This window comes from Heloderma suspectum, chromosome 10 (genome assembly GCF_057233095.1).
Source record: "Heloderma suspectum isolate Gila_16-S chromosome 10, 16-S_ref, whole genome shotgun sequence".
NCBI lineage: Eukaryota > Metazoa > Chordata > Lepidosauria > Squamata > Helodermatidae > Heloderma > Heloderma suspectum.
In genome coordinates, this window is record NC_139467.1 from 33,846,747 (window position 1) to 33,870,948 (window position 24,202).

The window sequence follows — 24,202 nt, forward strand, 5'->3', positions numbered from 1 at the left end:
AAAAGGGGGATGTTCCGGTGGACAGGGAGGGGACTGGAGAGGCAGGGATACGAGGTATCCCAAGGCATCTCCAGCCTCCTTCCATCCTCCTCTTACGCTCCCCAGCTAGACGGGTGAAAAAGCCCATGTAGCTAAAATACAGAGCAGGAAGAGCAGCGGAGGCTTAGTATGTTCTTAATATGTTTTATACTTCATTACACAGGGCATGTTAGGCATCCTGAATATTTTATTCAGGCAAAACAGGTTACAAATATCCTGCAATAAAATACAGATGATTTTGCCTATACATCCATAACGGACATATGGTAAAATTCACCTAATGCAGCCTTCCCCAACCTGGTGCCCTCTGAATGTACTGGACTACAGGTCCCAGCATCCCCTCAGTCATGGCTGGATGTTGGATGCTGATTATTGTAGTCCAAGACATCTGGAGGACACTAGGTTAGGGAAGGCTCACCTAACAGGTGGCAAGAGGATACAGATGACCAACAAAACCTGGGGCAGCGGCCTCAAAATAAATGGTCATTTATATCTACCCTCAGAAAACATCCACTGACCCAATTTTGAGAAGGAATTTAATCTGCACAACTGTAGTGATTCAGGCGTTTTAATCCAGATCAACAATCCTTTCAGACTGCTTCCACTAACACAATATACAGACTTTACTCTCAACATAAAAAATTTCTATTTTGTCTCTATTCAGCCCAGCAGTGTCTACATGGGACTGCCAAGTCACTGGCCATGTTGATCTTGTGTGCTCGCTCTCCCCTCTCCTCCTCAGGAACTGCCACAAGGAAGGAATTAGAAGCAAATGTTTCCGGTTTTGCTTAAACACCATTTTAGTGTGTTGTCCAACTGTTAAACTGTGGCTAATCTCAACTACAGTTTGTTGTTCATCTTAACTACTGTTTGTTAACTGCACTTTGTTCGTCATAACCCATGGTCTGAAGTTGGCTGGCTTAAAACAAACCGCAGTTAAGATTAACCACAGTTTCGTCGGGTTTGGATGACACAACAAGCCGCAGTTGATACGAAGCGGAAGCTTCCAAACTCTTCCTCATGGCCGCACTGAAAGAGGAGGCTAAACCTCTTTTTGTATCTGATAGCCAAACCGTCCTTATGTCCAAACTAGGCCACTGCGGTGTTTTTTAGCACAAGACCTTCTACAAAGCAGCAAAGAGACCAGCGATGCTTTCTCCCCCCGTTTCAGAAACACTTTACAAGCACGGGAGGCTGTGCGGGCTAGACAAGGACAAACATCAGAGCCAGGAGTCATGAGCCCCTCCGCTTGATCTCCGCTTTGACAATTTCTGCAGGCTCTGCAAAAGCCACTTAACCTTTGCCCTTCTTTCCTCTTCCACTCAACCCCGAAGTGCAAAACATGAATGCAGAAGACCTGGACCTCCGAGGGGTGCAGGATGATTGGTGTCTAGCATCTCCAAGCCCCTCGGCTGTGAACCCAGCAAGAAATGTGAAGCACAGGAAGCGGGGACAGTCGTTTGAGTAAGCGGTGCTGTAGCAACAGTCTGTGGCAGCCAAGACCCTCATTATGTCTGCCTGACAGCCAGTATGAGTCAGGGGACAGCTGGTTCAAATCCCACGATATTCACAGACTCAGCATGTAGCTCTGGGAAAGCACCTTTTTCTCACTCATTCTTTCTCTTTTTCTCCCCGCCCCCCACCTCCAGTGTAACAAGAATGACCTGCTTCACGGTGCTGTTATGAAGGCAGAACAAGTTTTAAAGCATTACCCAGTCTGCAAGGATACTGAATCAGAACCACGATCCATCCTACCACTTGATCATTACATTTATTGTTTAAGGCTGCAACTCGTACCTGCGTTTGTACATCTTTACCCTTGCAGTAAACTCCTCCCACTCCTTGCTTCTCTTTATTCTCTCCCCTCTGTCAGAATGTACAGTGTAAGCTCCTCAGGGCAGGGATCTGCCCTTTTGGTGGGCAGCCTTCAGGCTTGCAAGATCTACTGTCATGGATTTTAGGAAATAGCTGACTTTGCTTTATTGGACATGCTGGGAAGACTACTGAAAAAATGCTAACCCACCTCTCTGAAAACAATAAAAGGTGTCTTATTATGAAAAGCAAATGCTAAAAATTATGAATACTTAAGAATTTGGACATATAAATAAAGAAGAAGTATTGTATGAAATTGTATTAAAGAGAAGATATAGATGACACTAGCAGGTTCACAATTAATTCTGGGTAACTGGCATAAAAATAATGGTCAAGTTGACCTGGATGGTATCCAAAGAGAAAATGTTAATCACTTGGGCCAAAATCACTTGGGCCAAAAGTTTATTTGAGTAATAAACAGGTACGAGACTGTAGATTTCCAGGTCAAAAATATACTTAAAGTTTCTGCTTATCAATTAATGAGCAAAAGCATATATAAGGTATACACATCAAAAACATGATATACAGATGTCTAGAAACATTTATAGACTCAAGTTTAATTGGCTAATTTTGGGTAAAGAGTTATCTTCTCAAAGGTATAATTCAAAACTGATCTTATCTAGCCTCAAAGGTGTATGTGTAAGTACTGAACTATAGACAGACAGCTCAAACAAAGTCCCTCAAACGGTAACACTTCTTCTGGGGTGGTATGGTTGGACTTCAACTCCCATCAGCCCTAGCCAGCTGTGAGAGATCATGGGGGTTGCAGTCCAGCAACATCTGGAGGACCACAAGTTGCCCAGCCCTGATCGACTTTGTGAGATTTTTTACTAGGCATCCAAGGGCCATCAACAGGAGGCAAGTGCAAAATGGTGGGTAGGAGTTTGGCTAACCTGCATATGCATCAGGGGTGTAGAATCTCTTTCAGTCAAAGAACCAAATTCCATTTTGAAGAAGCTCTCGGGGGAGGGGGGCATTCCAGGGGGAGCGGGACAAAGGCAAGGAGCAGGGCCTAAGTCTTAGGAGGGCATTTCAATCTTGTAGAATGGGGGGAAAACCATGTGAAAGCTGGGAAGCCATCAAACGATCAGGGGCAGGGGGAGGAAGGAGGAACCACTTGGTGAAATGGGGAAGGGGGCATGGCTATCAGAGTAGGACCCAGCAGGGCTGGATTTGGCCCCTGGCCCTGAAGGTCAACACCTCCCCAATACACCTATACAAATCTACATGCAAGTTACTACAGGTCAGAGCTTATAACATAGGACATATAACATGGCGTCCATGTCCATATAACATGGCAACATGGCGTCCTCCAGATGTTTTGGACTACAGCTCCCATACTCTCCAACCACTGGCCATGTTGGCTGGAGCTTATGGGAGTTGTAGTCCCATGTAGTTGCTTGGAGAAAAGGAGGGTAAGGGGGGATACGACAGAGGTCTAGAAAATTATGCATGGTGTGGAGAATGTGGATAGGGAGACATTTTTCTCCCTCTCTCACAATACTAGAACCCAGGGTCATCCTATGAAGCTGATTGGTGGGAGATTCAGGACAGATAAAAGGAAGGACTTCTTCACACAGCACATAGTTAAACTATGGAATTCGCTACCACAGGAAGTAGTGATGGCCACCAGTCTGGGTAGCTTTAAAAGGGGGTTAGACAAATTCCTGGAGGAAAAGGCTATTAATGGCTATTAGTCCTGGTGGCTATGTGTTACCTCCAGTACCAGTTGCTGGGGAACATGGGTGGGAGGGTGCTGTTGCGCTCATGCCCTGCTTGTGAGTTCCTGGTCGAGAGCTGGTTGGCCACTATGTGAACAGAATGCTGGGCTAGATGGACCCTTGGTTTGATCCAGCATGGCTGTTCTTATGTAGTCCAAAACATCTGGAGGGCTCCAGGCTGCCTACCCCTGTTCTAACAAAAAATTCTAACGCTGACCAGCACAAAAGGCCCAGTCAAATGAATACACTCCTATTTTACAGGTGAAGACTTGGAAGTGGAGAGATCTGTGATTTTAGCACAGGGCCAACCTTGGCAGAGGCATGTTATTTGTTACATATGTATTTGCTGTTGTAAAACTCCCGAAGTCAGAAACTCTTGTCAATTTATTGCAAATCACCTTGAAATCTAGCAGTAGATCATGATCTACCTTCCGCCTGCCTTGCACCACGCACACTGATGGCATAACATCAGCAGCAATCATCACTATGTAAACACAATGCCAATGGCAGCATCAAATTCTGGTACATAGAACCCACGATTATATAATAATTTTAACAAACAGAAATCCAGCTCTTGAGTCCAGATCTGCTACTTGCAACCCTTGAACTAAGCCTTCCCCAACTGGGCACTCTCTGGATTTTTGGACTTCAACTTCTATCAGCCCCAGCCAGCAGGGCCAATCATCAGGAATGCTGGGAGGTGTAGTCTAAAACATCTGGAGAGCCCAGATTGGGGAGGATGCCTTAGCTGGAGATGCTAGAGGCTGAAGCTGGAAGCTTATATTTATTTATTATTTATTTTTATTTTTATTTATTTATTTATTTTATTTATTTCTATACCGCCCAATAGCCGAAGCTCTCTGGGCGGTTCACAAAAAATTACATTTATATCCCACCTTTTTCCCTCTTGCAAGGGTCCTCCTCTCCATTTTATCCTCAAAACAACCCTGTGGGGTAGGTTAGGCTAAGAGTCAGTGGCCTGGTTCACACAATCATGGAAGGGAAATAACCCACAGTGCCTTATTTCCCGCCCCCCACCCCGCATGCTGGGAGGATTAGCATAATTACCCTTGGCAGCACGACTTGTCGTAACAAGCCACCCAGAACCCTGCAACTGCCCACAGATTCTGGAGTGACTAGTTAACCGTGGCCACAAGCCATCCTGGACAGGTTCGCATGACGTGACAAGCCACGCTGCTGAGGGTGTTATGCTAATCCCCCCGGCACAAGCAGGGATGGGGGAATAAGCCACGGTGGCTTATTTCCCCTCTGTGATTGTGCAAACCCAGTCAGAGACTGGCCCAAAGTCACCCCATCACCTTCATGGCTGAGTGGAGATTTGAACCTAGGACTCCCCAGTCCTAGTCCAACACTCTAACTGCTACGCTGCAATGGCTCTCACGCTGGTTAAAATAGTTGTCTGCATTTATGCAAAGCATGCGCTCCTGCCACCAAGCGATGGCCTCTGCACAATTGTAAAGAAGCAATAAAATCATAACATCTCAGCACCTGGCCCACATCTGCAAAGGAGCGCCTTAGGGACCAAAAGACACTTGGCTAACCGTTCTCAATTTACATTTGCACATTTTTTAGAAAAATAAGTCGCTTTGGAGGTTACGCCTCGTGGGTAGCAAGCAACAGCAACTGCTTTTGGACAAACACCTGCTTGGGTCATGCTAGGGCTCTCCAGGAGGCCAACCGCAGCCCCTGTTTGCAATTCCAGGGTTCAGCTCTAGAACTGCAAGCACACAGACCTGAGCGGCTGCAGAATGCATTTCCATCTGCCTCTGAGAAATCACAAGGAGCTCCTAGACATCAAGGATTTGGGGAGGGAGAGGCTGCTTGATCAGAAGGTCAACCTGATCTGGTGGACTACAGCAGCCTTCCCCAACCTGGACTACTACTCCCAGAATCCTATGGGAGTGGTAATCCACCACATCTGGAAAGCACAAGCTTGGGGACAGCCAGACTAGAACCCAAGCAACTCTCTCTCTCTCTCTCTCTCACTTAGAAATCAAACATTGATCAGGGGGCTTGCTGCTTCTGCTGGCCAATTATCATCATCATCATCATTATGTTTTAGTCAAGCTGTAGCCATGAAATTAAAAGACGCTTGCTCCTTGGGAGGAAAGCTATGGCAAACCTAGACAGCATAGTAAGAAGCAGAGACATCACCTTGCTGACAAAGGTCCGTGTAATCAAAGCTATGGTTTTCCCAGTAGTAACGTATGGCTGTGAGAGCCGGACTGTAAGGAAGGCTGAGTGCCGAAGAATCGATGCTTTCGAACTGTGGTGCTGGAGAAGACTCTTACGAGTCCCCTGGACTGCAAGGAGGTCAAATCAGTCCATCCTAAAGGAAATCAACCCTGACTGCTCATTGGAAGGACAGATACTGAAGCTGAAGCTCCAATATTTTGGCCACCTAATGTGAAGAGACAACTCTCTGGAAAAGACCCTGATGCTGGGAAAGACTGAAGGCAAAAGGAGAAGGGGATGGCAGAGGATGAGATGGCTAGATAGCATCACTGATGCAATGAATATGGACTTGAGCACGCTCCGGGAGAGAGCGCAGGACAGGAAGGCCTGGCGTGCTATGGTCCATGGGGTCACGAAGAGTCGGACACGACTGAACAACTGAACAACAACAAGTCTGGCTACACCACACCAACAGAGCGAATGTCATGAGAGAAAGAGCTAAAATGCCAGCCTTTATTTCAGAGTTGTGGCCTGGCGTGCTATGGTCCATGGGGTGACGAAGAGTCGGACACGACTGAACGATTGAACAACAACAACAAGCCAAGTATGTTGAGGTCAGGGGTCTCGTAATCGCAGTTTGGAGATGTCTCTAGCCACAGCCATTCCACCACACTTCAAAGCAGGGGGAGAGAAGAGAAACAGGACTATTCCATCACCTCTGCTGAGGGACCAGCTGCCTTCGTCTCTCCTGAAATGTCACCTCGCCAGCAGCCTTCCGTCCGGGCACCTGAATTGTTTCCATCTAGGCTGGTCGTGGTAAGAACTGGTGCCTGAGCTTGCTTTCTTTTTTCCTCCTCCTTCGCCATCCCTTTATCTTTGTGTGTCACATCTGTTAGACTGTAAGCTTGGGGGCAGGGACTGTCAGACCACTGATGTTTGAATGCTGCTCTAGGAGCCTTTTCGGCTAAAGGGCGGGTTAAAAAACATTTTAAATAAATACATAACACAGACTCTCTCCCAGTTTACCAGAAGGTCATCTCAGCAGCCGCTCCACAATTATGTACGGAAGCCTCATTCCTTGGAGAGGCTCTGTGGCAAAACTCTACTCACTGGAGGCTGGTTTCAGGGTTTTCAGAATTATTGTTAAGCAAGAGTTAAAGGCCCATATTTATGATTAGCAGGGAAGATGTGGGGAGAATTCATTGTATTATATACTATGGATGGGGAACTTCAAATCTCTGGGTTTCCCCAGATGGCCCACCCCCTTCCACCGGCCCTGCCGTCTTCCCCCCAACCACCAACTGTTCTGTGGTTTCCCAGCTTCTGTGCCATTTTCCCCCCACCCTAAAAGGTCAAAATGCCTCTCCTATGGCTTAGTAAGAGCATTAAGCTACCATATGCTGGCATTTTTTGTATATTAGACCCCACCCATTTTGCCTTTTCCCCACCCACCCCTTTGCCTTCAACCCTGCCCACTACTTCCCAGGGCTGCTTATGAACTGCAATAAAACAAAAAACGTAACAGACAAAAGAGCATTAAAACAACACAATATAAAAGAGCAGTAGAAAAGCAGTCCACTGAATTTAAAAAACAAACACTAAGCAGTATCAAAGCAATGCACAGGGGATTCAAAAGCCTGGGAAAATTTGCCTGGTGCCAAAATGACAGCAAAGGAAGTGTCATGTGAGTCTGCCTGGAGATAGCATCCACAACTGAGGTGCCATCATTAAGTAGGCTCTTTCTCCTGTAGCTACTAGGTGTACCAGGAAGCCCCTCTGCTGAAGATTTTAATGTACAGGCAGCCACATGCGGAGACCTTTGTTAACAGTCACAATAGGCATATATAGAGTGCTTTTCAGTATCCAAGAGACTTGAAGTATCTTATATTGCTGTAATCTTTACAACAACTCTGCAAGGTAGGAGTACTGTAATACCTATATTGCAGACAGGGGCCCAAGCCCAAGGAACTTACTAAGGTGGCCTGTGGGCAGACGTGAGATCTGCAAATACTGAATGATTGCTGGATGGTGAGGCAGGGATACATGGATCTGTATCCCACCCGACACACACACACATACAGCAAATGTGCTGGGAGGTCTCTGTCAGTGAGGACTGGGCCACTGGGTGTCAGAGGTGGATAATAAAATTTGCTTTCAATGTAACCATGTCCCCAGTGCAGAACTTCTCCACCAACGTTACACGGGGAAAAACTGTGGAGTGCCACCAGAGACACCAGTGGGGTGGGGCAAAACCTACTCTCTGCTCCGGGTGACTCCAGCCACTGAGAAATAAGCCTGGGAACACAGATCCGTCAGACCCTTGGCCCACCTAGCTCAGTAGTGTTGGCATGGATTGGCAGCGTCTCTCCAAGGTTTCAGACAGGAGTCTTTTTTAGCCTTAGCGGAAAATGCCAGGGATTGAACCTGGGACTGTCTGCATAAGAAGTATTTGTCCTACCACTGAACTATGGCCCTTCCCGCATCTTGATCACACGAAGGCAGGGGTGGGTAAAATGCAGCCCAGGAGACACACGCAATTCCCACCCCTCCCCGCTGCCCTCCAAATTCATTAAACATATTCTGGGGAGGAAAAAAATTGGCATCCATAGTGGCTATGGAGCAGCAAAAGGGTCAAAATTAGCTGGCAAACAAGCTAACTTTGAACCTTTTGGCACTCAGATAGTGCAGACACCATTTTGAAAATTTATTCCTTTTTATGATTATTTTTGCCACCTGGGAGGGTGCAGTCTGCAGAGGGGGCAAACATGGCTCCCAGCACTCCCGAAGTTGCCCACCCCAACACTAAGGTGTGACAAAATGCTGGGAACTGGCACAATACATATTTATCTTTACTGGGAATATGTGTGTGTGTAAAGAAGAGAAGGAGAGAGTGTATATCAGAGATCAAAAACCTCATGCCCACCAGATGTTTTGGACCACTCCCATAATTCCTGACCATAGGCCATGCTGGCTGGGGCTTATGGGAGTTGTAGTCCAAAGCATCCAGAGGGTGCCAGGGTGCCTACTCCTGGTATCTATATATGGAGAATTTAATAAGACAGAGAATATTGTGGGAAAGTATTTTGAAATCCTGTGAAGGAGCAACTTTAAAAAAATGGGGGGGGGGGACCACTGCTTACAGTTGCTAAGCGCTTGCTCAGGCTCCCTGCAATATCCAAAAAAGAGATCAATCCGTTTCTATTTGCACTAACTCTCCAAGTGAGACACACTTCACAAAACTGTCTATCACTAAGCATTCCAAAACGCCAGAACATTTTGAGATGTGCCTCTCAAACATCTGTTGCTACGTGGCAGAAAGATTAGCAAGCGATTCAGACGACATGCTAACTATGTTATCTTTTAAAGCTGAAAACGCTAATGAGAGACACATGCTTTGGCAGCCTTTCAACTCAAAAAGGCAACGACCAAGAAAGAATTTCATGTCCATCCAAGTCCCAAAAATGTAGGGTTACATCTGTTATCCTGATATAGCAAGGCCCCAAATGGCTTCAGCCTGTGATTTGTTTACACACTGAATGAAAAGTCAAGGGAAGAGTCAACAACTCCTGGCAAGAACTGGAGCTCCTGATGCATCTCTCCTCTTGAGTTTTGGTTTAAATCAACCTTCCCCAACCTGGTACCCCCCAGATGTGTTGGACTACAACTCCCAGCATTCCCCTGGGAGTTCCCAGCATTCGCCCTACTGGGAGTTGTGGTCCAACACATCTGGAGGGCACCAAGTTTGGGAAGGCTGGTTTAAGTAATTTTTTTATGAACAGGAAGGCAGGGAAGAATTTTGCAGTTCCAAAGAAACACAGTGACTGGGGACAACTCAAGACAGTCGGCAAACAAAAGGAGAAGAAACACTCTGGTGTTCCTTATGCATGCACGCAGGGGCTAGCTGCCTCAGATACGACCTCAACCCAAGATGCCAACCTGCATCTTCAAAGGACAGCGCAAGCCTGACTGTTTACTATTCACCTGGGTGCCACAGTGAAGAAGGAACACACAGGTGGGAGTGCAGGCTGGTAGAGGAAGGACGGACTGCTCCGTCCCTCACCTGCCAGCCCACTGCCTTTCCTGGCAGCAACAGCATGGTCTCACAGCAACAGCATCTATGCCATGTTACAGCATCAGGGTGCTGAAGCCACCTTTTCACCCCAGCCTCCTCAACCCATAAAAAAAGGAAAGACACTGTAGGAACAGGCTTTATGGTTCTTGCCACAGAAAGTTTGTTCCTAGGGCATCCTAGGAAGTAGGCGGGAACCTTCAAGCACGGCTTCCTATGACGTTCCTGGGATGCTCTAAGAACAAGGCTTCTAGGATAGGAATCATAGAGCCTATTCCTGGAGCATCTTTTCATCCCCTCTCTTTTTTTCCAGCAGTGGCCAACACTGGGGGGCCAAGAGCCATTGGGCAGGGCTTGTAGCCCTCAGCCTGCATTTTTTGCACCCCTGGCATAGCCCTCTGGCAGTAGCGGGGGAGCAGGAACAGCAGATTTGACTGCTCCCCTATACAAAAACCTCAGGAGACATGTTGTTATGAAATCTCCGCAGAGTTTTTTATAACCCCTCGAAGAAGGCCTCAAAATTAGAAAAGAGGCCGAAATGCGTTGGGCTTTCCATTAATAAAAGCTTTGCATCCCGAGATGTTTCTCTCCTTTTGGGGGCCTGCCTTGGATGCTCACCAGCCTTTGCGTTCCCAATACGCTAGGACATTTTTGACAGGAGGGGATATGCAATCATGCTGCTCCCCCACCCACAATCTAAAATGGATGGTGCAGGTCTGAAGGGGCTGTATGTTGTGATATCTCTGAATGCACAGAACGATTGCAAGGAGCCACGATCAATGTCATATCTGAAGTGGGACTTGCAAATCTCACCCCACACCTACCTAATCCGCAAGTCCCAGACAGCTTAGAGACATCACCTCTCCTACTTAAATGTCACTTTCACGTCAGGGAATGAGGACACCGCCACCACACCCGCCCCTACGGCACCTATGCTCCAGCAAGCGACACAATGAATGCATTGTATGAAATGGCTCTCAAGTCTCCTAATATCAATGGAAGGAAGCCCTATTGTGTATTCCCTAGAAGAGCCTTCCCCAACCCGGTGCCCTCTAGGTGTGCTGGACTACCACTTCCAGCATCCGCTCAGCCTAGCTGGGAATTGTAGTCCAACACTTCTGGAGGGCGCCAGGTTGGGGAAGGCTGTTCTAGAAAGCCAAGAGCTCTTTCCTCCTGCTTTCGGAGCCATCGATTACGCAGCGCAGTGAATCCCTCAGCCCAAGAAGTTGCACAATATCCTTCCTTCAACTTAGCAGCTGCTGTCTACATACAACATTTGGCAAAGGATAGAACAAGGTCGCCCATGGCCACCCCCTACAATGTCGTCGTCATCATCATCATGTCCATTGTGCTAACTGTGGCCTGGTTGCAGGAGAATAAAGTGGAGGAATCCTCCTGTGGAGGAAAAGTCAACTGTACCACTCCAGATTGCACATGGTGAATGCAATTGTCCAATGCTTTCCCATGGGGGGGGGGGAGAGATATCCCTGCAAGTAAAAAAAAACACAAACACTTAGCATATCAGGGAGAAAGCTTTTAGCTCAGCCTTCTCCCTGCATGCTACTTCTCCAAATGCAAGCCCGGGCAGTTTAAAACACACACGCAGAGGGAAGCCCTCAAAATCCTGATCCCCACCTGCAGCCTGAACTAGAATGGCTCATTCTACCTCCTTATAGCTCTACCACCTCGTTCTGCTGCATGTCTAGGCAAGGCCTGAGAGAGGCCAGACTGGGCTTTCTTTACCTACCACCCTAATTCAAGGCACATGCTTAATTAAAACCATCCAAGACAAGAACTGAAACTGGCAACCCCTTCCTCTGGTTAACATGGGGCCTCATCCACCAAGAAGTTATTTGTTAGCTTTATATCTCACCTTTCCTCTGAGGAGCCCAAGGCGGCATACGTAATCCTCCTCCTCTCCGTTTTATCCTCACAACTATCTGGCAAGGTAGGTTAGGCTGAGAGTCAGCAAATGCCCCCCAAGGACACCCAGTGAGCTTCAAGGCAGAGCGGGGACTAGAACCCAGGTCTCCTGGGTCCGAGTCTTCCCCCATTCTTCCCCTGTGCAAAACCCCATTGAAATGAACCCTACATTCTGGCACAGTGCCCATTCATTTCAACGGGGTTTGGGCAGGGGAAAGTGCCTAGCAGGGAACAGTCATGGCAGGACTGCCTCTCATTGCTCAACTTACCATTGTGCTGACCCAAATCATGCCCTTTCAAGGCTCATATTGTTGGTGTTGGTGGTGGTGGTGGCGGCAGCGGAGATAGTAGTGTGGAGATAACAGGTATCTAAATTGAGACTGGAAACCTTTGGAAGAAACCTCAAAAACTGAAGAGAACAAAAGGCTGCAAGATAAGAAAGAGTTTGGCATACTGTTCATGAAGGCCCTTTATCTTGCACCCTTGTTTACCCCCATTCCCCCACAAATAAAACACCAGCTCCACACCAAAAGTGAAGTTTCAAGGGCTCTAAGGGATAAACTCTGCTAGGCCTTCCCTTAAAGGTCAGCATGCAATTACCCGGCAATATCACAAGGCTGGTTAAATTTACTCATCTGCATCTTTGTTCCTAGCAATGGAAGCGGCCTGCTGTTGGGTTCAATTGTTGCTTGCTCAGTGTTACACGGTTTGCAAGGTTGATGCCATTTGATAAGCGAGAATAATTCCCAACCAGAAGCACAACAAAAGCCAGTCTTTCTTCAGGCTGCATTTCTATACCATCCCTGTAGCATCACCTCAAATCAGTTTCAACAAGTTTGGTACCAAGTTTCAGCCTCGTACGTTGCCTTAGGTGCCCTCAGATTGAGGGGCAACATATATATATATATATATATACACACACACACACACATAAATATATATATAAAAAGAACAGAATATATACATAAAACCCAGACTATAAAAACAAGGAAGAAAAGTAATAGTTCTTCAAGTGCGACACTCGCCAACATCTCTACTAGGCCTTGCTCCCATGCCGTCAAAAGCAGCTTGACCTGCGGTCAAGTGATTGTGCTTATTTTCGTGCCATGAAGGCCTCCACAAGGCCCTAAGGCACAGGGGAGGGATATGTGGCAGACATTCCTTCAAATGAGTGAACCCGGAGATGTACCTTGTGGGGTTTTTGTAAGGGTTACTGACACAGAATCAATGAGTTGGAAAGGGATGCAAGAGCGATTTAATAATCCAACCGACAGCTGATGCAGGGAAGTCAATACTACAGCCACTCTGATAGGGCATAAGTTAAGCAAAGTGTTCTGAACACTCAGGAAAAAGACATGCAAATACTGAATAAACAAGAACAGCAACCTTGCTCCTCCCCATTCCCCCATTTTAGTTTAATCCCATCCTTACTCTAAAGCTCAAAGAAAGAAGGCACTAGGAACCAAGGTGAATATCCTTGTGTTGTGTTTTCACACATGGAGAGATGTAATAATGTTTTTCTTGCTAAAGAGGGTGCTATAGCAATTGCTGTTGTTAATAATAATACAACAATAATAAATTATTATTATCATTATTGACATCATTATCGTCATTATCATTAGTTCCAGTTCCAGAACATACAAACACTCAAGCTGAATCCCTACTTAAGAAAAGATTCCTTGTGTGAAGTGCAGACATAGTGCTCACCATACGCAACCCTATAATTTTCAGAACTAGGAGTCATGAGTGTCTTAATCCTTCACAAAGCCCACAGCCACCAGCCTCCTCCCAGGATTAGTGCAGAGGCAAGCCTTTTGATCTTACCTGCATGTAAGAATGCGCCCCAGGTAATCTGGGCGGGATTTTTTTTTTTTTCTTGTAAGAGAACAGTTGCCAGACAAGCAGACTAAAAAAGCTTCTTTGTAATATATTGAAATGCATTGATATCAGCCTCTCCTGGCCTGGCATCCTCCAGATGTGTTGGACCATGTAACATATGCCTGTTATCTTAATGTATGTGATGGCGATGTTAAATGTGACCCAGATAAAATAAGGTTAACAGAGGGTTAGAGAGTGAGTGAAAGGTGTGAGGGGCTTGTATGTGAGTGAGGATTCTGAGGTTATAAAAGGAGAGAGCTGACAGAAGTCAGATAGGGCCTTAGGGATTGATGAAGCTACACCTAGTGGGTGGGGGTTTGGGAATAGGATTTAGAAGGGGTTCAGAAGGTAGGTAGGTAGGTAGGTAGGTCGATACCAAGCATAGATTGATTAATAATTTTATTTATTTATTTATTGCATTTATATCCCACCTTTTTCCTCTTGCAAGGAACCCAAGGCAGCTTACATTATCCTCCTCCTCTGCATTTTATCCTCACAACAACAACCCTGTGAGGTAGGTTGGGCTGAGAGTCTGTGACTGGCCCAAAGTCACCCAGTGAGCTTCCATGGCTGAGTGGGGACTAGAACCCAGATCTCCTGGCTCCCAGTCCAACACTCTCACCACTACACCACTCCTCTTATATTAAATAATTTTTTATTTCTTTGTTTTTAATGACAAAATCCCATGTGTTGGTTTGTCTTATTGTGCTACCATTAGAAAAATCTATTTCCTTTTTACTTCTCCTGTATTGGGCAAAGGGAGCCAATTAGGCATACTGGGTGTCTCTTTAACCCACAGAGAAAAAGGGGCTGAAGCTGTGTGTGTCAGTGAGGGCAACTGACCCAGAGGAGGCAGATGTCCTGAATGGGGTTTCTTCTCAGTTTTATCAGGTGGAAGCTGGAGAAGATAGAACCCAGGCCTGGAATGTCACAGACCACAAGTCCCATCACCCCCAGCCATATGAGTTGTAGTCCAACACATCTGCAGGGTGCCGGGTTGGGGAATGTTTGGTCTCCTTCCCCAGAAACCTCTTCACAGGTAATATTGTTAGACCAGCTACTTTTTGTAACTTCTGAGTTTAGAGCACCCAGTTCTGTCCTCGGTACTTATGAGTGGGATGGTTAAAATTAGGCCAATAGCCAGATATTTACTGGTAAGGTGGCCAAAGGGGGAGATCAATCATCACAAAAGAACCAGAATATAAATTACAGGTAGCTGAGTAGGTTTAATATTATCTAACTGCATTACACAATGACAGATGGGCTCCTGTCTTTTAAGTTTTAGGTGACTGGATGAGACCACTTTATTTTGCTAAGCTTTTAGCATGGGCCAAAGTACTGCCTCCTAGTTTTTTTATACTGAATTGTATTATCCTGCTCTGGATTTTAATGTAAGAAATAGATTTTAGTAATTCGAACTGTTTTTATTATAACTTGGAACAGTTTTATTGTGTTTTGTGTATTTGCTTAACTTTTTTGAAAGTCACTTTGAGTTTATTTTTTTAACAAAAAGTGGGGTACACGTTCTTTTAAGGGAGCAATCCTACGCATGTTTAGGCAGAAAAAATTCTGGCTGGGGAAAGCTGGGAGTTGTAGGCCTTTTTTCTGTCTAAACATGTATAGGATTGTGCCCTAAATAAATATTGCTTAGTGAACAACTGGGGAGAATACTGCCTGCACCTTTCCCCCTGTTTCTTCACAAGGGCTAGAGACTTCATTCTTAAATGAATGTTGAACATTCAGAAAGGCCAGAGACACACAGCCTACCCAGCCCCAGGAATTATACTACATCTGCTCCCATCAATCTGTAATCTCACCGGTTACAGATGCCTCACCAGGCTCAGACAACCAGGGAGGATGACTTGTGATGGTAGAGGTGTCTCACTGCCACGTCCTCCCCCACTCCAAGTGTGGATTAAATACCACTATGGACTAACATAGGGGAGGGTAGTGGGAGGGGAAATAGTTCCACACTTCTTGTACTGAGGACTGGACTAATCATTCTATTTTGGGTCTGTGTTACTTTCACATGTGTTCACTCAATCATGTCCATTCCGACCCAATTCCACAACCTAGTCCGTTCTGTCTCATTTCCGCATTAGTTTCCAATTTTTAAAAAATCCACATTAAAATTTGCATTTATATGCGCATTTGTGTGCATTTTCAGTCTATCTTCTCTCATTTTGTTTCTAAATGTTTTTTGATACTTTGAGCTGAAGACATCTGGGAATACAAAAGCCAGTGGATAACTTATCCTCCAAACTGCACATTAGTCAAGGAGGCTTGGAACAAGTCAGCTCGTATCTGAATGTACCCACCTTCCCCAACCTGGTGCCCTGCAGATGTATTGGATGGCAACTCCCATCATTTCCAGCCATTGGCCATACTGTCTGGGGACAATGGGAGTTACAGTCCAACATATCTAGAGGACACCACATTGGGGAAGGCAGGAATACACAGAGCTTGAATTCCTTAAGCATCCTGAGGTCAAACTCATCAAAACGGGAATTTTCACAGTACTCCAAACCAAGCAACCAAGTCAAGTCCAAGGGATGGTTGAGTCCCCAAGCAGGTTGGTCCAGGAAGATGGACATCACTGGATCAGATAACACACCTGGAGCTTTACAGCTCTGTGACCCTATCACTCCACTACAGAGCTCTCAAACCCTCCATAAAGTCAGTAGTTTACAGTAATGGTGAGTATCATTTGGACATTGTAATAATATAATGTTTGCTATTATTGTAAGATGCTGGGCAATAAAAGGAAATGGAGGGGGATAGGAACATATCCTGGATTCCCAGATCAATTTGGGAAGTAAAGGAAATCTGGCAGGATTAAATAAACAAATTATTGTTGTGTCCACAGGCAGCCAAGACAGTAGACTTTCAGAGGGTGAAGCTCTCTTCCTTACTTCCTGCTGTGATGGCAACAGCCACCCGCTTTGCACTACTATCTCCCAACATACGTTTGTCAGGAATATTTGTCCTGCTTTTCTATCAGCAATAGCCAAAGCAGCTTACAAGATGAATAAAACAATATGGGTTGTATCCAGTGTTACAGAATAAAACAGTAGGGGCTGTATCCAATGGGTCTGCTCTAAGCAGATCCATTGAGATGAATAGGATACAATGGTCAAGTTAGAGCAGACCCATTGAAATGAATAGGACTATAGGTAGACCAAGGCTGGGCAACATGCGGCCCCCACTGCCATGAATTTGCTGTGGAAGCAGCAAAACAATCAGTGATTTGCTACCACATTTTGGCAGCAAACTGCAATGGTGGCCTAAAATGGGAAACAAGGTGCACCGACATTTATACCACAGCCAAATAAAAGAGCAACACATATACATCAAGCCTATGAAACAGGTAGAACAAAATCTTCCCAGACCAGCACCTGTCGGCAAGGAAGGACACAGCCTCCATGTTACACAGAACTCTTCACCAAGGAGACTGGGAACGGTGCTACTCACAAATCACTGTCTACCTCAGCAGGGGTGCAGAACCCTCTTTCAGCCTAAGGGCTGAATTCCATCCTGGAGAAGCTCAAGGGGGGGGGGCATATTCCAGTGGTGGGTGAGGCCAAAGGCAAAAGGGGTGGGACCCCAAAGCACCAGCCAGTAACCAACCCTTAGGAGAGGTATTTCAATCTTTAAGAATTGAGGGGGGAACACTGTATAAAAAGCCAGACACCCATCAAACAAAATCAGTGGGCAGGGAAAAGGGATGGGGGTAGGAGAACAGGATGTAGCCTTTTGGGGAACCCTGGAGGGACAGATCAGGACCCCAGATAGACTGAATATTACCCCCCACATGAGGTTCTACCCCAACATGGAAATAACTTTCTAAGGATGCTCAGGAGACACAGTGATAAGGTATTAAGGGATCAAGGCCACTAAAATCCTCATTTAGCCACAAAGCTCACCAAGAGGCCTTGCACAAGTCACTATTATCTCTCAGCCCAACCCAAACATCCTGTGCAGGCAGAATTGGCTAACTCCATGTACATCACCCTGAGCTTCTTGAAAGATGGACAGAATAACAGATGTGAAAAATAAATGATATGCTTAAGGCACAATCCTATGCATGTTTAGACAGAAAAAAGTCCTCCAACTCCCAGCATTCCCCAGCCAGTGATGCTGGGAGTTGGAGGACTTTTTTCTGTCTAAACATGCATAGGATTATGCCCTTAGAAAAGTAAACACATAGAATTTCTCTGTTCAGAGGATGGCAGACAAGAAGCCTGCTTTTAGGAGGGAGGGAGGAACTGAAACAAGCAATGGAGCAAGCTTATTCAACTTATCTCCAGAGGACAGGACTACAACAACAGATGGAAACTGCAGGGAAGCGAATTTCAGTTAAACAGGAGAAACTTCCTGATGGTAAAAGCTGTTTGACAGAGGAAAAAACTACCTCAGAAGATGGTGGCTTCTCCTTTGATGCAGGTGTTTAAGCAGAGCCTAGACAGCCATCTGTAGGTGCATCCTGCACTGCAGATCCTGCACTGAGCAGGGTATTGGATTAGATAACTTTCAAAATCCCTTCCAACTTTATTTATTTATTACATGTACAGACTACCAAGTGAGCAGAGTTGTCTAGGCAGTTTACAGGTAAATTAAAAACATAAAATACAAAACCAGGGAGAATATTAATTATGCTGCTAATGCTTCATCTTTTTCAGTTTTTGCACTGCTTTTTATTATTGTTGTAGTAGTTGTTTTTAATAGTGCATTTTAAACAGTGATTTTTAATATTTTTATATGTAAACCACTTAGAGATTTTCAAGTGGTATGTAAGCATTAAGAAATATTTGTTTACAAAATTTATATAGTGCTCTACATCCAATACAATTTCTAAGTGAACAATAAAAAGGAGGGGGGAAATGGAATCGAAACACAGAGCTAAAATAGTTAAAATCCAATTTGGCTAATAAAACTGTGGCTGGTTAGTCAGGGAAAGCTTGTTTAAATAAAAAATGTCTTCAGCAGGCGCTGAAAATGATACGTCAGTGCCTGCCTGACATTAACAGGTAGGGAATTCCATAGAGAGGGAGCCAATACACTGAAGGCTCTACTCCAAGTGGACTCCAAATGGACCATACATGGTAAAAACAGTGCAGCAAACAGTAAAAACAATGCAGCACAAAAACCCAAGTAAAAAACATGCGGCAGAATAAAAGTACTAAGATGTAAATGAACTAAAAAGAGTTCTTAAACTGGTCTTCACCTGACCCCAAAAAGATCATAACATAGGCACCAGGCAAACCTTTCTGGGGAGGGCATTCAGCAGGCACGGTGTCACCCACGAACAGGACTTTTCACTTTTAGCCACGTGCCTCGCCTCATTGGAGGGGTGGAGGGGGCACCTGATGGAGGCCTCAGGTGATGGGGTCCGGTTAGGTATATATGGGAGGAGACAATCCTTCAGGGAACCTGGCCGCAAGTCGTTTAGGGCTTTATTAAAGGTTCAAACAGCACTGTGAATTGGCTCTGGGAATGGACTGACAGCCAGTGCAAATGGCAAAGTACTGGCATAGTATGATTGTATCAACCAGTCTGTGATTCTGTCAAACAGTGGCACAGGTGTTTCCTGGTTTGTGGCACACTAACAAGATTTACTAACCACATTCAGAAGAGTGGGAAGAGACTGTGCTTCACATCAGCCATTCACAAATGGAAGCAAAGAATCTCAGAAGCGTCACACCCATGCCATCCTAACAGGGAAGAGACGGGCGTGGGTTTTTTTTCCATAACCCCAGGAGGCAGGAACATTAGCTCTCTCTGTGGTCAAGGGCAGCTGAACATCATGTGCTCTAAGCCCTAAGGCTGGCAGATCTAAGCATGAGTACTTAAATTAACACATCCCATCCCTCCAACGCCAAAGCAAGCTGGGTAATGAGGCCACTGGATACACAGCCTGCTGAGTAATTTGCACTCCATTCTCACCTTTTAATGCAGAGGGGGTGATGTTTAAATCCTTTTTTCAAAGGGGGGGAGGAGAGAACGAGAGCAGAGCCGCCTTTCCTGGCAAGATCCAGGATAAGCAGTGGCCTCCCATGAACTTAGAATCTAACAAATGAACAACCCAGAGGCTCCAGACACAAAGAAACCGTCCTGGAACATATCTTTGGCTGATTACAAACTGAACATTGCAATTCACTCCAGATTTATCAAGGGCCTATAGTTTTGTTGGTGCTCCACAAAGATTACCGAGGGGGGGAGGGAGGAGGAGTTCCCTGTCCACAGGGTTACAATCTAATACCCACAATGACCCGGTTTGGAAGATCAAAAAACTCATGTTTAACAAACCATGGGCTGTTTGTGAGCATGAGAAAGTGGACTGGTTCCCACCTGCTCATCCACTTCCGCTTTCCAAAAATAACCCTGTGATGTGTGAAGCCAGGAACTCTGGCTTGTTTAGGCATTAAACAACCCAGAGTTAACCCAACCGCAAATGATGGGTTGAACTGGAGGCTTCCCAGCTCACACTATTCATCACACCAGCTCTACACATACAAAGCAACTCTCAGCATTTCCGGCACTGAAAGTATCAGTAGGACCAGAAGGTCAACCACGCCAGTAATTTTTGAACTGCGCTCTGGGTAACCCCGAGGTTCTTCAATGAGATGATCAGTAATGGCAGACAAGCTTCTCTGAAAAAGAGGACATCCCTCACTACTGATTTTTCTGTGCTATTCCACAGGGACAAGGAACAGTAACAAGAGGTCTAACCAGCAGCAGCCTATAGGAACCGAGTGTGCACCCTAAAACATTCCAGTGCTTTGCACCTTGGACAGCTCCTTTAAGGCACAATCCTATGTGTGCTTAGACTGAAAAATGTCCTACAACTCCTAGCATTCCCTAGCCAACACTGCTGCCCGGGGAATGCTGGGAGTTGTAAGATGTCTTTCTGTAAACATGCATAGGATTGCGCCTTTAGATTTCTGACTGCTTCTGAATGAAACCCGGAGTGGATTCACCGCCCCACTGACATCAGAGCCACCAGCCTCCACTGCGTTAGAGTGTGTCAGACTAGGACTGGGGAAACCCAGGTTCAAATCCCCATGCAGCCATGAAGTTCACCAGGTGACCTTGGGCCAGTCAGTTTCTCAGCCTAACCTACATCACAGGGTTGTTGTGAGGATAAAATGCAGAGAACTGCATACACCACCTTGACTGTTGTGGGAGCACCTGATAACTACAGCACCAGCAAAGCCGTGCAGGAGAAATCTGGATGGAGGCGCACTGGATGACCCACAGTGTACTGGGATAATTATTATTATTGCTACACTCAGCTACTTCTCCGAGCCATGAAAAGTTCCAGGGCTGCAGCACTTACCCAGGTTCGGTTCCCTTTGGAAAGAGGTCACTGAAGGCGTTTTGTAATATTCCTGTCTCTCTGACTCAAACTGAAGTCCAGTCTTTCCCCAACCTGGTGTCTTCCAGATGTTCTTGGACTACAACTCCACATCACACCTAAACACTGGCCATGCTGGCTGGGGCTGATGACACTTGTAGTCCAAAACATCTGGAATGCATCAGGTGTGTAGTCCAACACAGTGATCCAGCTTGCCTCCTCCCTGTGACTAGAAGAGAAGGCAAATTATGGGTGACTCATCTCCTCTGACCATCACCTAGCCTTCCTGGACCTACCTTAACTCTCATGGAGACACATTATTATTAATTATTATCAATTTCATATCTATACCACCCAGTAGCCGAAGCTCTTTGGGCGGTTCACAACAATTCACAGATAAAATACAGCATAAAAATTTAAAATATACAAAATTTAAAACAATTTAAACAGCTAAAGACAATTTCAATAGAATACTAGACATGTTCAGACAGCTGGCATAGATGCCTCATCATATGCCATTAAATGCCTGGGAGTAGAGGACAGTCTTAACCTGGTGCCGAAAAGATGACAGTGTTAGCACTAGGCAGGCCTCAGTGAGGAGATCATTCTGTAATTGGAGGGCCACCACTGAAAAGGCCTTCTCCCCTGCTGCCATCTTCCAAACCTCCTTTGGAGGTGGCACTCACAGGAAAGCCCCAGATGTTGATCATCACGTCTGAGTAGGTTCAGGTCATCACCTGAATATTACTGCTACCTATTGCCTCAGGGCAATGATAGCCCCATTCACAGAAATCCAATAGGAATCCCTGAACGTTATTGGCATTATTTATATAGCGCCATTATTTATGTAGCATGGCACTTTCGCAGAATACAAGAGGGCAGGCCCCTGCCCCTAGGAACTTACAATCTAAAATTCGACAAAGGGGAAACACCAGAGGAACAGGAAGCAGGGAGAAACTGGAAAAGTATATGTGATTGTTTCAACTACATGTGCTGAGGCCTAGGTATGTGCTTAGCTGCAGGAAGGCATAGCAACTATAAAAGATTTGTTAAAACAGCCTTTCCCCAACCTGGTGCCCTCTGGGTGTGTTGGACTACAACTCTCAGCATCCCCAGCCAACATGGTAAATGGTCAGGAATGCTGGGAGTTGTAGTCCAAAACATGTGGAGGGCACCAGGTTGGGGGAGGCTGTTTTGACAGGTTCTTTGGAATTTGTTTCCTCAGAGGAATAACACGAAACTCTTCAGTTTCTGAATCTTTCTATGTTCTAACCAGTCAGTTAATGTCTCGATGGAACTTTATGAAATATTTGCACTTGACAGCACTTTCCTAGAACGTCTGCTCAGAAGCTCCACTGCGTTCAATGGGGCTTACCCCCAAAGAAGTGTGCATGGGACTGCAGCCTGAATTGGCCTTCCCTCCCTCCACCCCGCTCCGCTCTCCCCTTTCCTATCATGTCTGCCGGAATCCATAAACCTGCGGGCAGATGCTGTGTTGTGTTCGTAAATCTTTGCACAAGACCCTGGAACAATTTTTACACGCCTTATGGCACAGAATAAAAATAAATGGGTCAAATCCAACACAAATCCTACTTAGAGTAGACCCATTAGAGGGAATGGGACTTAAGTCGTGGCTCACTCAAGCCCCATTTATTCCAGTGGGCTTACTCTAATTAAGACTTACGCTGGATTTTACCCACTGTAACCCCCTTATTGTAAGAAAGAGAGCCGGCTCCTTTAAAAAGTTTGCTGACTAAGACCATTTTGTGTGCCCAAGTTCCTAAAGTTTTGAAAGAAACTACGACGGCGCTCCTCGTTACGCACTTGCCTTTCCCAGCCGCCCCGCCTGGGGCGCCCCGATCTACCGACGCCACAAAAGGGATCCTGTCCCCTCAAGTGACCCCAGATCGCTGCAATTCTGCCGCCCCCTCCCCGCCTCCACATCGGATTAGGAAACGCAGCCCCCCCGCCGCCGCCGCAGTCCTAGGCGAAGCTCTTCCCCAAGCGCCCCGAAAGCGCGCACGGCAGCCGGCGCGCTTGGAGAGGAACCCCGCGCTCTCTTCTGGCCAGCTGGGCGAGGAGCGCAGCGCTGGGCGGGGGGGCGGGGGGGAGATCCGAGCGCGCGCGGGGGGGTCTCCCTCCTTCCCCCGCGGACCTACTCTTGTGCCTGCCGCTGCTCCAGCTCTGCTTGGCGATACTGGGGCTCCGGATGATGGCCCGTCCGGCGGACTTGAGGGCGTCCATGCTGCTCCGGCGGCGGCGGCGGCGACGTCGGAGCGCTCCTCGCCTCGGCAGCGCCTCCAGAAAAGTCTTGGGCAACTTTTCCCCTGCGCGGCCCGCGGCCGCCCCTCCCTCGCCCCCTCCTTCCTCTCGCGCGCGCTCGCTCGCGCGCTCCACCGCCGGGGGAAGTCGGGAGCCGACCGCGGCGAGCGGGGGCCGGGCCAGCGGGGGGCGGGCCAGCCCTCCCCCGCTCGAGGTCAGCGCCGCGGCGCGGGGGCTGGCGCTCGGCGCGGCTCGCTGGCCGGTGCCAGGCGCTGAGAGGCCCCTGCGGCGCCGTGCCGCCGGCAACAGGGACAAAGTTCTGAACGAGCCCGAGCCCGGAGGCGAGCTCGGTTCTCGGGGGCCTGCTTGGAGCTGGAGCGGGCGTGGGACAGCCGGGACGGATTGGCCCCCTCCCCTTCCTCCTCCTCTCGGGTGCCCTGCTGCGGTGGCCTGGACACGGTTCCGATAACCAACCCGGAAAGAAACCCCCCCAGCGGCGGCCTGGCCTGCCCTGCTCTCCAGCGCTTTGATCTGCAGCATTCAATTACCCGACGCGGCGGGTTCCCTTCCCTCTACAGGTGTCGCATTCGCGCACAGCGTTTGGAAGGGACGGGGCCTGACACGCGCGCCCGACTGCCGTGAACACGACTCTCAGCAGCCGTTCTGGTCCACCACCACCACCATTTATTACATTTCTATTGCCACCCCATAGCCGAAGGTCTCTGTGCTGTTCACAAAGATTAAAAACCATTAAAATGCATTTGTACAAGTCAAAACCCGTTTTACGTAAAAATATATAAACAGGACACGCACGCACAGACACCGTGCATCTAAAAACAATTTGGGCGGAGGGGGAAGGCCAGGTTTTTTTTCCTTAGGCCATCAATG

General features: G+C 46.9%; 1 protein-coding gene across 4 annotated transcripts in view; it reads right to left on the reverse strand.

Annotated features, from left to right (window-relative positions):
- The window catches only part of LDLRAP1 (low density lipoprotein receptor adaptor protein 1), a 113,506-nt gene extending 90,072 nt beyond the window's left edge, over positions 1 to 23,434 (reverse strand). For 2 of the 4 annotated variants that reach the window (XM_084815864.1, XM_084815865.1), the window contains exon 1: positions 23,212 to 23,434. In XM_084815864.1, the coding sequence (XP_084671990.1) occupies positions 23,212 to 23,296 (85 nt within the window). In that variant the 5' untranslated portion in view covers positions 23,297 to 23,434. Of the gene's footprint in view, positions 1 to 12,089; positions 12,162 to 23,207 lie in introns of those variants that run through there. The other 2 variants (XM_084815866.1, XM_084815867.1) reach the window with 2 other exon arrangements.
- Positions 23,435 to 24,202: the final 768 nt, after the last annotated feature.